This window comes from Alosa pseudoharengus, unplaced genomic scaffold (genome assembly GCF_046254945.1).
Source record: "Alosa pseudoharengus isolate Yale_2024_CS ecotype anadromous, Long Island Sound unplaced genomic scaffold, YU_APseudo_1.1 YU_APseudo_1.1_scf_12, whole genome shotgun sequence".
NCBI classification, from domain to species: domain Eukaryota; kingdom Metazoa; phylum Chordata; class Actinopteri; order Clupeiformes; family Clupeidae; genus Alosa; species Alosa pseudoharengus.
The window spans coordinates 11,011,320-11,028,244 of NW_027468587.1; the positions used below are offsets into that span (position 1 = coordinate 11,011,320).

General features: G+C 44.4%; 2 protein-coding genes and 2 non-coding genes across 4 annotated transcripts; 1 reads left to right on the forward strand and 3 right to left on the reverse strand.

Annotated features, from left to right (window-relative positions):
* Nucleotides 1–675: 675 nt before the first annotated feature.
* Nucleotides 676–747, reverse strand: trnaa-ugc (transfer RNA alanine (anticodon UGC)). Its single transcript has one exon. It is a non-coding gene; the product is annotated as a tRNA-Ala (tRNA).
* A 413-nt stretch (nucleotides 748–1,160) lies between these two features.
* trnaa-ugc (transfer RNA alanine (anticodon UGC)) lies at nucleotides 1,161–1,232 on the reverse strand. Its single transcript has one exon. It is a non-coding gene; the product is annotated as a tRNA-Ala (tRNA).
* Nucleotides 1,233–2,859: 1,627 nt separating this feature from the next.
* On the reverse strand, nucleotides 2,860–3,930 carry pycr3 (pyrroline-5-carboxylate reductase 3). The gene has a single exon (XM_076279406.1). The coding sequence runs from the start codon at nucleotides 3,782–3,784 to the stop codon at nucleotides 2,963–2,965; it is 822 nt and encodes a 273-aa protein (XP_076135521.1). The 5' UTR covers nucleotides 3,785–3,930; the 3' UTR covers nucleotides 2,860–2,962.
* A 278-nt stretch (nucleotides 3,931–4,208) lies between these two features.
* Nucleotides 4,209–16,549, forward strand: ice1 (KIAA0947-like (H. sapiens)). Its single transcript, XM_076279646.1, has 20 exons — nucleotides 4,209–4,421; nucleotides 4,690–4,748; nucleotides 4,879–4,913; nucleotides 5,307–5,325; nucleotides 5,812–5,923; nucleotides 6,082–6,149; nucleotides 6,419–6,456; nucleotides 6,574–6,656; nucleotides 6,727–6,778; nucleotides 6,893–6,928; nucleotides 7,067–7,195; nucleotides 7,377–7,454; nucleotides 7,788–8,035; nucleotides 8,416–11,052; nucleotides 11,834–12,002; nucleotides 12,132–12,292; nucleotides 12,800–12,990; nucleotides 13,337–13,437; nucleotides 14,012–14,110; nucleotides 15,868–16,549. Exons 1-20 carry the CDS (start codon nucleotides 4,332–4,334, stop codon nucleotides 16,047–16,049), a joined length of 4,587 nt encoding a protein of 1,528 aa, XP_076135761.1. The 5' UTR covers nucleotides 4,209–4,331; the 3' UTR covers nucleotides 16,050–16,549.
* The last annotated feature ends 376 nt before the right edge of the window (nucleotides 16,550–16,925 follow it).

Genomic DNA, 16,925 nt, shown 5'->3' on the forward strand with positions numbered 1-16,925 from the left:
CTTTGACTAGCTGAACCCTGTTTGTGAGAAATGAAAAACACCAAACAATAAGATAAGGATTAATCTGAATCATATACTGTATATAGGGGATTTGCACACAGCAGCCAATCAACGACAAAGCCTATTTACCATCAAAAACAAAACCACTAACAAATCAACCTTTGTGGGCAAAAAACATCACCAACAGCCTTCAAGTGCATTTCACTGGGGTTATCAAGCAAACACCTTACTTCATTTGTGTTGCATTGAATTAGGCCCATGACACCTCCAGAATGCTCAACAGTGGTATCTGGCGTCCCAGACCCACCCCCCTACACACACATGATGGGTTCTCTGCCAATAAATACAGACAAATTCTTCTGTCATTCCTCTTTATTGCTGTGGTCATTTCTTATTTCTGACAGTCAACTTTCTGTGTGGGTATGGAGCCCTTGTATATTAAATTTGTTTATAAGGAAATCCTGATTGGATCATTAATTTGCCTAATTCAGATATTAATACTTTTACAAGTTCTGAAAGAACTTGAATTGATACAGAATAACCTGTATAATGCAACTTTTTATCCACAAGCGTGGTAAACACAAGTCAACACGGTGATCTAGTGCATGCGGTGCTTGTAAGTCGGCATGATCTGATCTGAGCCTTTGAGACAGTCCACTCATAAAGAGTGACCAATGGAGATGCCGGGGATTGAACCCGGGGCCTCATACATGCAAAGCATGCGCTCTACCACTGAGCTACAGCCCCGATGGGATATTTACAGGGACATTGTGAGTCTAGTCTGCTAAGAGGACTCTCAAAAAGGATACATGGCCAAAATACGAGTAAAACTTAAATTGAAAACTTGTCAGACTTAAGCTACAGGGTTCCTAAAATAATTACATATACACAGAGGAACTGTGAGTACACATACATATGGTTCTTCACACAACCTCCTATTGTGCACGTTTCTGGCAGGATTAATTCGCTGTTGGCATGGTTGTATGCAAACAGATTTCTTTTTTCTTTTTTTTTGCCAATCTTGCTATGTAGTATTGTGTCTGGCACACTGTATGTTGGCATAGAAGGATAAAGTCAAGGACAAAATCCCCATTTACTCTGCATTCCATCCTTAGATGTCATCAGCCATTCCACTGACACTGGTCATAAAGAGTGACCACTGGAGATGCCGGGGATTGAACCCGGGGCCTCATACATGCAAAGCATGCGCTCTACCACTGAGCTACATCCCCCACTCAACACATCAGACGGAGGCCCAAACTATATTGTTTCAAATGTCCAGATTAGTTAACCACTGAGTGGTTAAGTGACATGCTTTCTTTAGATTGATAGAGAATATCCTTTTATGCTGTTCCAGGGCAATATGTTGAGAATTCATCTTTCCAACTGCTTGTAAAACTGTTTTGAACATTTAAAGGTACATTGCATGCCTGTTAGGTGGACTCTCAAAAGCATACAGTAGTAAAAATGTAATGGTCATGAACTCAGGCCTCGTACTGTACATGCAAAGCATGAGCTCATACAATGTTCAGATGTTTGAATTCCACTTCCACATACTCTCCCTGTTTAGACCTGGTGGTATTAACATGTGGTCTGGGTGAGTTCTAGGGTGTGGAAGTCACATTCCACATCTTAAAAAAGAAGACGGTAGGCCTATGTAACCTACATTTCCATACCATTGAAGAGTATTTGCCTTTGGGTCATTAACTCCCTACGTACATGTGACATATAGCCTTGTTGCCTAAGCTACTCAAGGTGTCTCAGACGTGATTAATAACCTATTTAACACTGAAAATTGTTTGTGCTTTGTCGTTAAAAAATAAACATGACTGTATATTTTATCTTGACATTTGGTATGGGGTTAATGTAAGGATAAGGATACTTGACCATTCTCTTACATTTTGGATGAACTGACGGTGATTATAAGAGTTCCTGCAAAGCTGTATTCATAGCATTGTCATGCAAAATAAGAATGTGGTCACAATGTGGCCGAGCCAGAGAGCCTCAAAATGAGGTCTGAGCAGTGAGGGAATGCGCATTGAGGGAGTGATTGGGTCACTTACATGATATGTTAAAACAGGTCTAAATGGGGCGCTACTAGGTCCTTATGAGGTGTAAGCAGTCATTCCCGGCTGATCTTGAAGCGTCAATGGAGACACCAAAGGATTGAACCCGGGGCCTCAGACATGCAAAGCACTCAGAATGGGATAAAGTCCTCATCCTGACATTCCTAACATAACATTTTTCTATATTACTTCATTGCAACGGCATTTTCTGGGAATGTGTTCTTCACAGGCTTGAAATCTACTGCCACAATAACTGGAATGTGTGAATTCCCGGTTGGACTTAAAGGGTGGCCAATGGAGATGCTGCATGGGGATTGAATAAAAAGTATCTGTAAAATGTACTACCATTGTGAAGCAAAGTGGCATACTGTATTAATAACTCAATACAAAATGATAGCATTGTTGTAAAACAGAATGCATCGAAATAATTGTTATATCATTATATTATATTAGGTTTTTTCATTACTGTTGGAAGTCATAATTGATTATGACTTCATAATTTAATTCTCATTCATCAAAGCCCTAGTTTTTTACCATGTTGCATGCAGCCTTATGTTGAAAGTGTTAGATACAACTTTTCTCTTTTACAATCCCTTCTGGACATGTCTGAAGTTGGAAAAAAATCTCATGTTACTTTGAAGTAAGGCTTTAGCCATACTTTGAAGTAAATATGATCATGACTCATGTGTGGCCATGCATAATGAGAGAGCAGGGCATTCTATTAATTTTCAATTTTTTTTTTACTTAATTGGAAGAATGGCATACAGTTCAAGTGTACATGCAAAGTGCCAAAAGTTGTAAACATTCATTTATTGAGAATGGCACACTTATGTGCAATAATTAATCCTGCAGGATATGTATGTGTGATATTCAGTACTGAGAACATGTGATATTAATTATTTTCGCCCAAGTTCTCGTGCCCTCTCAGTGGCGGCTTCCACAGCGGACATAGCAGCTGATCTCACGCCGCCCTTCTCCAGGGCGTGGAGGCCATAGATAGTGGTGCCACCTGGTGTGCACACCTCTCCCCGCAACACTGCCGCTGGCTTCCCAGAATCCCTCAGCATATGCCCTGCGCCCAGGATGGTCTGTGCAGCGATGCGTTGGGCGAGCACACTGGGCATGCCCATCTTCACAGCCCCCTCGGCCATCGCCTCAGCGAACAGGTACACAAATGCCACCCCGCTGCCACTTAGACCCGTGTGAATGTCGATCCAGCTCTCTGGTCCCTCCTCCACGGCCCCACAGGCAGAGAGCAAGCACTTCAGCAGGGTGCCCGTCTCCGGTGTGGCGGTCGATCCCCTGGCGAACAACAGCGCCCCCTCCTGGAGCACGCAGGGTAGGTTCGGCATCAGGCGCACAGTTCCGACTTCAGCCGGCAAGAGTTGCTCTAGCGTCTCCAGTGTGACACCAGCAGCAACTGAAACGATGGTGTGTCGCTCTGTTAAATGGGGTAAGACTTCAGTGACAACTGTACGGATGAGATGGGGCTTCACTGCTAGAAAGACCAACTGTGTCCCAGACACGGTGTCCACATTTGAGTGCACAAGATGCACACCCATCTCCTGGAATCTAGCGAAGTTGTTGGCTGACGGCGCACTCACTGTAACATTTGCAGGGATGATGTAACCTGATTTGAGGATTCCCTTAACTATGCCATAGGCCATGTTCCCTGCACCAATGAAACCAACTTTAAGCTGAGAAAGGTCTGACGCCATCCTACCTGTTTTGCACGTGTCTTAAATCAGAAACTAGTAACTCTCCTGCTGGAGAGCTAGACCAAAAATACACGGGCTACTGGACATTCCTTTCGATCTTTCTTTGGACATGTGGTCATTGCACTCACTCCTACTGCAACGTTGACTGTGCGACAATGTTAAAAGAAGTAATGACGCACAATAACAGCGTCCCAAATGATGTTGATAGTGGTCCTAATACTTTGCCTGGCAGGCCACATTGTCCAATTAGTTTACGAAATACTGCTTAATCATACAATATATTCTGCGTCACATAATACATCTTAATTTATTCTTAATGGAAATATAATACACATAGTAGCTCCCACACATCTAGTTTTTTCGAGAGTTTGAATCCGGCATTAAGATGGACACCTAAGGTCCTTATGTCGGACCCCAAGCAAACACTGCAAATTCGTTTTGGGCTCCATGCTCTTGTAGAAGTTCTAGTTTGTGGCATTAACGCATTCATTCATGTTTGTGAGTGGTTTTTCACATTTTAAAACCCCCGTGGTGTCCCTAAGTTACCATGATGCCCGGAGAGACTCAGGCGAGAACTGCAGGAGTTGCTCCAGACGGAACGGCTGGAACTTGTCAAAACTGCGCTGTGTTGAATGAGGTGAAATTACATTAACGTAACGTTACTGGCTAGCGACTTTATTGTGTTATTATTGTGTTATTATTGCCGGCAAAGGAATATAGTGTTTGGCTATTTGGTTGGGCATGTGTACCAAATGTCAATGTTACCAGAATGGCGATACAGAGAATGCAAAAACTTAAGGTTAAGCATGGAGTTAGCTGTAGCCAACTTGCTAACGCTTCTATATGTTATATGTCGTGTTGTGCTTGGGTGCCTAATTTTGGAGTGTATGTGTTTCTGTTCTCAGACACTGCACGAATACATGACATCGTTTTTGGCACTAAAGCAGAAGATCATCGAAACAGAGTGAGTTGTCATTTAAATGTCAATGTGCGTTGTGTTTATTTGCACGTTTATTCAGCTGATGTTAGAGCTGGTTGAATGGTGGTTCTCAGACTGTGATGGTAACATTGGTCTATTGTCTTTCCTTCCACAGTAAAGTATTGAACGAGTTCAAAGACAAATGCGATGATATCCTTTCACACTTCCTTCTGTTCATTTGTTAATATGTCATTGCTATAATATGAAAATTACAATCTCATATCGAGGTATCAGTTGGAAATGATTTCGCTTTAGGCTACAGATATATCTCTAGGCTTTCATTGTTGTCATACATTCTTGGCCCCAAGGATTACAGCCAGGGCTTAAAGTACTCTGGTACTGTGCCTGAATTGAAAATAGATAATTACAGATTCAAAAGTTTTTGATAACTTCAGGCCCAGACATATTCTTCTGCTTTACGCTTTGTACTACATTTTCAGAGGAAATTTTTTAAATGCATCAATTACTCCGGAATGGTTGTACTTGTGTGAGTTATGTGTTTGATGATCTGCATATTGTCAGTTAGCCTTGACTCTTTAATACAGCTTCAGAAAACGCAGAGGTAAGGCAACACTTACTGATCTCTCATTACTTTAACACTAAATACCATATTTGAGAGTGCTTAAGAAGGATGTGACCTATCCATGGCGTGTTTTCCTTTATTGGGAAAATAGTCTGAACTAAACTATGAGAATGATTTAAACTTTGATTTATATACTGTATGCTTATGTATATTTGTGGATGCTTATCCGTTTATAATGTATGCTTAATGTCTGTCTGCTATGATGGCTATGCTAGTGTAAAACTGGAGAATGATGGCTGCATTGGCTATATTGGAGTCCAGTATACATACATTCATCATTCTAGACTGTAATAATAATAAAAGTAATAACAATAATTGGACAGTTAATATTAGTGATTGCCTAGTTGTAAGTGATTGTAACTTGTCATGTTGCAGAACGATCCCACAAATGCCTTGTGTGTGTGTCAATATCTTGGCCAATAAAATAAAGCTGCATCTTGATGGCTCGAATCCCCTTAATTGCAGGGAAAATGCTGACCTCCACAGTCACCTAGACGAGTTGCTCCTGAACGTGGCTCCTTTTGATAGCCTACACAAGGAAGATGTGTATATGCAAGAGGAACTGCAGAGGACAAAGGTACGTTCTCTTATAGACATAAAGTAGTAATTTTGACATTCAATACCGAAAAACCGGCTTTGTAATATTGAGAACATTCATAATTCAGAACAATCAAATTTCAAGTTTAAAGCTCACATCTTTGGGCCACCTCTTAATTGTCATTGTCGTTGAAATAGGGTTTTCTGAAGCAATGCCAAGATGGACCAGCAGACCTGAGGAACAGGGACCCTGAGGCCCAGACTTTGTGAGTTAGCATTTCAGAAACCACTCGCTGCTAACTTAGCTCTTTTCACATGCATATTGTATGGAAAATTAACCTGTAATGGATAGTTGTGTAGTGATGCTCGACGTTGTATCTCAGCTCTATCCATTGTTGGCATGCCCAATTAACTAGTGATTTACATGTGATGCTATATATAGTTAATCAGATCTAAGGTTTGCACCCCTCTATTTCTCTCTTTCCTCTCTTTCATTTTCACTTATCCTCTCTCTCACACCCTCCCTCTCTTTCAGGAAGGACAGAATTATTTTTCAACTCAAAATTCTACAAGGTTGGTGAATCTAATATTTACCTCTATGTTACACATTAGTCATAGAATCACTGATTCATTTATTACATAACAACGTTTTTCAAATGACAAAGTACATGTATGTGTGTGTTTGTCTAGACTCAAATCTCAAGCAGAGTGCTGTTGTCACCTCGCTCCAAAATGAAAATGAATCCTTGGAGAATAAACTGCAGCAAACACAAGTAAGTTTCCTCCTTTGCAATCACTGGAAGTTTTAATTATCACTATCAATCTACCAATTCACTCATTAATACACTCTTTCAACAGAAAAAGCTGCAAAAACTGGAAAAAGAAATAAACAAAGGTAAGATACATTGTTATATGAAAGAAACTAGTATTGATGGAAGTAGAGGATTGTCAGTGACTTATTACTAAGTGAATATCTTCATGTTAATTTAACATCTCGTCGTTTCTACAGAAAAGAAGAGCTCTGGAACACAAACCGAAAGGAAAGGTAAGACCGGCTACCTTAGTAGTGGCTGACAAGGTTTTTGCAAGTTGACTGTCCACTGCTGACTTGTCAATGGCGATCAACCTCTTAAAAGTTTGCAGTTGAGTACCCCCGTTTTATGTGATCTGTGCATTCCCATAGAGCTATGCAGCACAGTGGTGCAGACGGAGACCGCCGAGAGGTGCAGCACAGCCGTGCAGACAAACCCCACACGCACGGCCAGTGTGCTGGTGCAGACCGACCCTACAGAGGAGAGCATGATGGACCTACGTAAGCTCAACATTTAGCCCTAATGACGCATCAGCAGAGAAAGCCATGCTTTTGGACTGGGTTGCATACAAGAGAAACAGAATTCAGTTGCCTATGTCTTTGTGTGGTGTAAATTGTTTTGTGCCTGTTGAGGTCCTGCAGTGTTTTTTCTGTTGTTGAAGTCGTCTTGATTGTTTGACAGGCAAAATAAGGGAGCTGGTGACCGGCCTTTGGCAGTGTGTGCTGCCCCCATCACTGTCCGAAATGCCTCCCCAGCTAGGTAAGCACGCTCCGTGTATTCTCATTCTCTTTTTCAGAGTCAGCTGCTGTCTGGCATCTTCAGCTGCACGCCTGCTTATTTCTTTGCCACAGTGAAATGTAGCACAACTATTCATGTACATTTATTCACCATTTTAGCCGACACTTTTATCCAAATCGGTGTATATCATTGCACAGATAATGTTTTTCAGTGTGTGGCACCTTCACTACCAACTCAGTCACATTGACTTCAGCATTAAGAATATTTTAATGTATTACTATCTGAACATTCTCTGCAGTATATTCCAGCGATTTTAACTGTGATTTTTGTCCCTTCTGTGTTTCTGCATATCAGGATCCTTGACGTGTCACTCTCCTTTGGTTCGACCAGTTAGTCCGGCTGGGGTTCCAGTGCCTAAGGAACGTCTTCACATGTCACCTGTTCCTCTGTCTCCTGCCAATGTGCCAAGAACCCCTGTCCCAACCCCTGCCAGGCCAGCTGCCCCCTGTGGGAAAGCCCCTTTGCCAGCGGAGGAGGTTTTGGACTTGTTCAGATGGCTGCCCCCTCTGCTCTCACCTATTCCCAGCCCTGTCCTTCAGAGGGTATGCGTCACCGCCGGCCACTTGCCCTCCTCTCTCCACGCAACTTCCGCTCTGTTCGTTGGAAATGATCATTTAATAACATGACCATCTAAATGATAATTTTTACTTCTCAAAAAATATTATTTAGATGGTTGTGCTATTCATCTCTGTATGAATTGTAATTGTTAGAGCATCTAAAGAAAGATTTTTAGCAAGGGTTAAAGGATAAAGACGATTTGTTTGTTTTTTAAATGGTTTACAATATGGGAAAACTGACAGACTATGACCATTCATTATCCCACTGTAGTCCCATAGAGGATGCAGCATCTTGCTTTGTGTTAATGCTTATTTATTTGCATTTTGACATTCTGCTGAAATCTTTTTGTGTTTACCCTTTTCAGAGTAACGTGGAGGAAGACTTGCAGTTATCAGACGAGGAGGACGAGGAAGAGCTCCAGACATTCAAGCAGGAGGACGTGAAGGAGGCCGCGTTCCTCGCTAACGGCCTCAAGACGAACGGTCAGCTCCGCTCTCCTGAGTCCCCGCCTGAGGTCAAGTTCCATCAGACCTCCCTCTCCGACACACACGGACAAACCACAGACCGGAAAAGCGAGGCTGTCTGTCTCCGCATTAACGGAAAGAGCAGAAGGACTGCGGCTCCTGTGCCGACGAGCGCTGGGTCCCCTGGTGAGCGAGAAGGACATGGGGAAGAGATGGCGAGCGTTGATGATGTCATGGAGTCTGAGGTGGTCAGGGATGTGGTGATGCCTTCAGCGGAGGCGTGTGGTGATGGCACTGCTGATATGGAGTGGGACCCCACTTCAGTGGACGGCCTGGAAGGTGTTCACACTGACCCTGCTGTTGGGTCCGGCACAGAACCATATCACAGCTCTGGGTTTGGAGTTACAAATGGGGTCGGGCTCTTGGAGACCAAAGAGGATAACACTGAACTCAAAGACAGTCCTCTGAGAAATGGCCCTGCTACTCTTAAGCCTGTAGACGACTCAGAGATGATGGTGTGCAATGTTGAGCTGCATGAAGAGCAAATATCATATATACAACCTCCTTTGACGGACTTTGCCTCAACTCCGAAACCTCAAGTCAAAGATCAAATTGCGAGAATTAGTAAGAAATGCACTGGTGAGGCTCTGGGGTCAGAGTCATTGAATGGAATACAGAACACCCATGATCTGAACCAGAATGAGGTCCAGAACACTGTGTCCTCTGGAGTGGGACAGAATGGACAATGTCCGAATCATCATGGCCCAGTGAATTCTAGAATCAGAAGAGAACAGAAGCAGAATTCCTCCAGTTACACTCCTGATGTGGGGAATACAGCTTTGAGAGACGAGTGTCAGAATGGACAACATCAGACGTCTACTGATGTGAGAAGCAACGCAGACCTGTCTAAGGGCACGTGTGGAGCTCGCAGGGGGAAACCCTCGGCGGACGTGTGTGGGGACATCGAATCCTCCGAGGATTACCGCACTCCGCAGCGCAAGGTCCGCGTAGCCCACTCCCGACGGGAGAGCCAGCAGCCCGCTGGAAGCATTAACGGCACCTCGGTGGAGAGGGGATCGAAAGAGAAACCCTCAAAGGATCTCACATGTGGTACAGATACTCAAACTCCAAGCAGTCCAGTGGCGCGGGATGGTGTGGATGTCTGGTGTGTTGATGACGACGTTGACCTTGTGACTAACAAAAACACCGAACGGTCACGTGTGAGCCGTGGAGATACGACGACAAATAGCGTTGATGCTCCTCCAGCGCTCCAGAGTCAAGAAGACCCACAGCCTGAGGTGGAAGAGCAGATGCAGGAGCATCCACAGCGTACACAAGAGAACTCCAATGGACACATGCAAGAGGAGGACGCACGTGTGCCCGATGTTCAATCTCCAGACAGGCCGGTCATCACCAATGGCACAGCCACACTCAAGCATTCAGCTGATGGAGTAGTCCATACAAATGGCTTTGGAGGCTCACATTGTGCATCAGAGGACGAGGGCAGCTACACCAGGGTCAAAGGCCTGCTGGAATCTCTTCAGCCTCTCTCTACAGCGTCCTTAATCTCTCCTAGGGAGTCGGTCCGAAACATTCGCTCGATGATGGGCCCCCCTCTGCGCCCTCTGCTTCCTCCTCTGATGTCCACCCCTCCCAAGCCCGGTAGACTGGACCCGCGTGGACTCGCAGCGTCACCAGATGGCTCCGAGGGGGCTGCGGCGATGCCCTCCGCTAACTTGGCACTCCGGAACGGCCCGCAGAAGATCTCCTTCTCCCCCGCCACCACCACCACCGCGGCTACCGCCACCCCGACCACCCCGTCCCCCTGCAAAAGCGTCCACTCCTCCCCGCTGCAGTTCGGCTCGGCCACGCCCAAACACGCCGTGCCGGTCCCCTGCAGGCACCCGGCGCCGCTGAACCCCACGTCTCCCGCCACGCCCGCCCCGGCCCAGGAGAACTCCATGCAGATGCTGGACTCCATGTACCCGGAGCTGTCGGCTCAGGCGCGGACGCTCAACATCCTGCGCGGGAACGTCTGCAACCTCGTCCGGCCCGGTCCCGCCCCGGCTCCGGAACCCAGCACGCCCCCTCAGGCGCCCGGCAGCCACGCGGCGTCCGGCTTCAACTCGGTGACCACGGCCTTCACCAAAACCCAGCAGGCGGGCAAGCGGTCCGGGACCAACGTGCTTTTGCCAAAGAGTGCCAAAAAGTTACGCCTAGGCAACTCTCCTGTGACTGTTAGCGCAAGACCGCCGTCAGACCTCGCCATAGAGCCCTTACCGACCGACAGGGAATCGAAACAGCCACAGACCCCTAACGGCTTGCACGTTGTAAAGAATGATCGGATTACTCCACTGGACAATGCAGGAAGCAGCAAAGAATGTGTTATTTCTCAGGCTCTGGCAAAACTTGGAAGCTCTTGCTTTGATTTGCTGGTAGTGGTTAAAAGTCATGTCTTCATTAAAAGGATCTCTTCTGTCCCCATACTACGAGATGAAGAGAAGGAGTTGGTTTCCGATTTCTGCACAACACATAAGGTTAGTAGCAATCCTACCCTCTTATGTTACCAAATCAAAAGGCATTTGAAAGAAGTTTTTTTTTGGACAGTACAACTACACCTACAAATAGAGAATTTTGTGTTAAAGGACATTTCTGGTATTTTTCAACTTGGGGCCCTATTATCATTTTTGTCTTATTGAAAGTTCCTGAAGACATCAAACAATAGGGTTCAGGCTGGAATTCTCCTTTAGTGTGTTGCTGAGAAGCATCTCATCATTATCTTTCATATATATATATATATATATATATATAGCCTCATATATATATTTCATATCCATTGGCAAAAATTCAACCAAGCTTTCATATTTTATTCAGGTTTGTCTGTTGCCAGTGAAATGAATGCACATTTAAGTTATCAAAGCGTGTTGGAGAGTGTTAAAACATGCATCTCTTTAATCGTGAATGTCATGCTGATTAGTCAGGCTATGGTCCACTGTGCTGGCTGTCCATAGGCAAGGACAGCCGAGTGGCACTGGCCATACCTATCTGTGTGAAGGGCTGAATGAATGCAGTGCTTAAAGTCCTCAGGCACTGTTGGTCCAGGTTGTTTTGGATTTGATACATAATTAAATAGAACAGCTTCAAAAGTTTCTGCTAACTTCAGGCACAGAGTCCCCCCCCCCCCCCATGTGTATGAGTGCTTCAAAGTCCTGTGAATGTCCTGAGATGTGAATAAATGCCCCTTTTCAGCTGCCAGTACAATAAGCCGTCGCTATCTGAGCCCTATCTGCCCAACACTAATGATGTGTGTCCTTTCAGTCTTTGACCGAGGACTTCCTGTCAGCCATTTTGGCTCAGCTGAAGGCAGAGAGGACGACTTTGGGTGGGGATCACCTCCAGAGCCTCTGTCGAGTCTATACCGCACTGTGCCGCCAGAACAAAGATCGGCTCAAGGCCAACACCCTGGCCTATAGTCTCCTGAAAGAAGGTCAGCTGTCAATATAAAATGCACATTCTGTTTGGCTGTATTAGAAAGATATGTACCCCGTCTGTGTGTGTATGCTAATACTGAAGTGTGTGTGTGTGTGTGTGTGTGTGTGTCTGTGTGTCTGAGCAGACTTCCCGGACGCTGCCAAACACCTCCTGTTCATGGTGACCACCTGGCCTAGCTTGCTGACCCGTGAGAGCACCCTGTGCAGAGCCATCCGCTCCGTCGCCCGCACACGAGCGCAGGGCGACATCCTCCGCTGTCTCAACGCCTACCTCCACTGGGACTCGGTCAGTAAAGGCTCGTTTTATGCTCAACATTTTCAATTCAGATACGGATAAGGACGAAGCGTTCTGTCGTACTCTGTGTACATACATTTGAATGAATCAGGCGCAGCGTGAAGAGGGCCTCGTCCTCCCTATAAATGCTAATGGCCAGGTCACATTTATCAAGCCAGGAGCAGGAGATGAGAAAGTTTTAGTTTAGCATTCACAAAAACTGTCTGCATGTGTTTTCCACAACTGAACTAGACTAGCCTCATTGACTACATTACAGAGAGTAGGTGTCTTCAGAGACGAGGAACAGAATCAGAATGTTGAGAAGGAAGGAACAGAGATCATAAAACTACTTTCTGCATGTTCCTTCAACAGCCTCATTATTATGGCTTGTATTGTTTGATTGATCTTGACCAGGCAATGCAGAACTACAATGGAGCAAAAATAAATTGTGCTATGCATTTTTATTATTTAGAAAAATATAATGTAAGAATTACTTTCTTAAAATGCTCTGCTCTACAGAACCCTCCCTGTGACATACCTCAGCTGATTAACAGCACAATGATGGCCCTACGCACTGGAGAGAACATGCAGTTTCAGCCCCACAGTCGCCACGGTGACGACCTTTGCCCCACGTCGTGGGAGTACATCTTCACCCTTGACCTCCTGTGTGCGCATCAGAAGTGGAAGTGGACGCATGACAACATCATCCGGTACCGGAGCTCATGGCACTAATAGTTATCACATAAGGCAACTTTTTGAGCAATGTTGCCACCATATGGGCAACCACGTGACCAGGTACATGAGCTCTGCCCCATATCTACTGATGATGGAAGTTCTCCAGAAGGCAGTTGTTGCCGCATATCAATTGTAAAGTGGCAGAGCAACATTGGTCAAAAAGTCGCCTTGTGCATCATGAACTCTGTCAAGCAATGTTAGGATTTGTTGCTGTGTGATAGATTGTAAGTCATGCACTGTTTTAATGAAGACCTGTCTCTCTTCCCCATTTTCTGCCTCCTCTTCCTCCTCCTCCTCCTCTTGTCATTTTTTCCACTGCAGCAATGACCTTTGGCCCATAATGAATGCATGGGTGACCCAGCCGCGGACACCGAAGGGTCCCATCCAGGACGTGACTGTGGCCGCGGTTCTCCGACTGATCGGTACGTTAGTTTGTCAGGAGGGACATAGCCATGCTTTTGCTGTGTAGGCTTCATCTAGAGGCTCCATGCATCAACAGTGACGACAACCACGCTGCTCTTCTCTGTTGTAATGACGAGAACCACGCTGCTTTCTCTGTTCTAATGATGAGAACCACGCTGCTTTCTCTGTTGTAATGACGAGAACCACGCTGCTTTCTCTGTTCTAATGACGAGAACCACGCTGCTTTTTCTCTGTTCTAATGAGGAGAACCACGTTGCTTTTTCTCTGTTTTAATGACGAGAACCACGTTGCTTTTTATCTGTTCTAATGAGGAGAACCACGCTGCTTTCTCTGTTCTAATGACGAGAACCACGCTGCTTTTTCTCTGTTCTAATGAGGAGAACCACGTTGCTTTTTCTCTGTTCTAATGACGAGAACCACGTTGCTTTTTCTCTGTTCTAATGAGGAGAACCACGCTGCTTTCTCTGTTGTAATGACGAGAACCACGCTGCTTTTTCTCTGTTCTAATGACGACAACCATGCTGCTCTTCTCTGTTCTAATGACGACAACCATGCTGCTCTTCTCTGTTCTAGGGAGACTGGGGCAGCAGGGCATTAAGGAGAAGTACTCAGCTGCCGTCCGCAAGATGGCCTCCGTCATCAACATGCTCGGCAAGCAAGGACAGGCTGAAGGTTTGTGTGTGTGTGCGTGCGTGTGCGCGTGTGCATCTGTAACTGAGCACATGGAACAAACGCAGGAGTTTGGGGCTGGTAAATGTAGCCAGTGGCGCAGCTCTGACCAGTGTCTGCTCATCATATAACAAGTATCTGGCTTTTGGGAGTAAACCTACCACACCTGTGGGGGTTTAAGCCAAGAGGCGATTGGTAAATGGACTGCGTTTACAGTATAGAGCCCCCTCACACTCAAAGCGCTTTCCAGAGTAATGCCTCACATTCACTAATTCAGACTTAAAAGGAAACTTGGCAGGATTAGCTGTATTTCCCCCTCTGCTGGAGAAGTTGTGCATTATGCTATTTCAAACAGTGGAAATTGTAACAATAAAGCACATGGATTTGTTTACAAGCTAGCGAAACGCTTAGCATAGCAGAACAATGTGGATGTTACAATGTAAGAAACACGATTTCAAACAAGTTTCTTGTTTCTCACTTCTCTTACTGGGACGGTAGTCTGAAATTTGCAAAGTTGGTTTTCCGCCTGGGGACACTAGGGGGAGCGGGTATACAAATGATTTCTAAACGGGTTTATTACAGTTTTTTTCAACCGCTAACAAGCGCTTACCCATACTTCAGATCGTTTTTCTAAACTCTTAACACAGACTCACAAGTACAAAACACAATTGGCCAAATGGATAATTTTCGGTTACACTTCACTCGACAGTTTTGACATAAGAGTGGCATGACACTGTCATGAATGTGTCATAAACGTTTGACATAACGCTTATGTTATTAAGTGACATTCGGTTTTTGTCATAACAAGTTAGGTTAAGGGTTAGGGTTAGGTTTAGAGTGATGGTTAGGGTTGGGGTTATGGGTTGGGGTTGGGGTTGGGGATAGGGTTAGAGGTTAGGGTTAGGGTTAGGTTTCATGTGTCATGACAGTGTCATGTGTTCATGCCAGTGTCATGTCACTCTTATGTCGATACTGTCAAGTAAAGTGTTACCTAATTTTTTTCTCAAAAACACATGTTGTTAAATATATACTAACTCTTCATTTCAAAACAGTACACATCTTTCTCTGCACACACTAACTTTACCAAAACACTGGAAATCTGACTCAAAATGAAATTATTCTGTCAAAGAATAACACTTGTTTTCAACATGCATTCAATCAAAGTACACCAGGTTTCAAAATACTGGCTATTGTTGACATTACAAAAACTGCATAGACTTTTATGTTTCAGTTTTACAGGTATTTGCATGCAAAACATGCTATCCACCGTTTTTACACTAAATTTCTCGGTTGAGAACTGTATGGCCACATGTAATGCTCACATTCAAAAGCATTCCAGTAAAAAGCAAATCATTTTTTTCCCTCTACTGTTTACTACAGGAGGTACAGTAGAAATACTGTTTACAGTATGATAGAACAGAAAAAGTTTTACAGTATTGCTTACAGTGAACAAAATATCCATGAAACACACAGGAGCATTCTGAATAAAAAACAACAGCAAAAAGCCCAGATAAAAAGGGGTTGAAAAATAAATGTAGATTTGTGAGCATCCTGTTACATGGGGTTAATGTAATGCTAATAACACTGTAATAACTAATAATAGTGGTTAATATAATACTAATAGTTTCTAAATGAGTTACTGAGTAGTATGTTTAATACTAGACTGTTCTAATATGTGCTAATAGATAATTCAATTTGTTGAATGCTAACAGTTTTGTGATCTTCCTTTTCTGATGTCGTTGTTTGCCTTCTGTTGCTAGGGGTGCTGTGGGAAGTGCAGTTAGCGGCGGCCTATGCCATATACGACCTGTCACCTAGCAACCCCAAAGAGGCCTTGGCAGCGCTGGCAGAGTGGCGTGGGGAGGCGACGGGGCCTGTACCCCCCGGAATCACCAGCTGCCTAACGCAGATCTCCTCACTCAGCAGGAAGGTCTCGTCCTGAGAAACACACACAGACACACACACACACACAGACACACACACACAGACACACACACACAGACACACACACACAGACACACACACACAGACACACACACACAGACACACACACACAGACACACACACAGACACACACACAGACACACACACAGACACACACACAGACACACACACAGACACACACAGACACACACACACACACACAGACAGACACACACAGACACAGACTTTCCATAACTCCTCTCATAGCACCTTGGACTTTGCAGCATCTTCATGTTTCTATTTGTGTTGGTTTAGTTCAGTTTTAAAGCCGACTTGGCTGGGAAGCTGGACCCTCTCATAGCCTCACACTTGTCTTTGTAAATATGTCTTTTGTAAGATTGTCTTTTGTAAATATACCAATAAAAGCCTTTATTTGTGTAAATGAAACTCAAAGCTTTGAGCACTGTAGTAAAGTAATAATGACATGTACAACTTCCCATAATAAAATTTCTTACTGTGTTTGTACTGTGTGTTCGTGTCAAGCCATACTTGATAAGGTGAAGAAGCATGAAGTCATTAGCATAAGCACTAATTCTTTATGTGTTGACAAATATGAGTCCTACTTTTACCAGCAGGTAGAGAGTTCTTGTAATGGGTTGTAATCCCCATTAAGTATTTACTAGACTTTACTAGAGTATAGACTAAAAATCTGTGTTGAAAATGAGACTACAATCTTCTTTTCATTTTCTCGTAAAGTCTTTAGATCATTCCTCACATTCTCATATCAGACTCACTGGTACAGACTGTAATGCGCTGTTTTCACCAGTAGATGGGGCTCCTGTAACAAGAGAATGTAGCTGTGACCTGAAATTGTTGAGGAGAGACCATGTTCCTT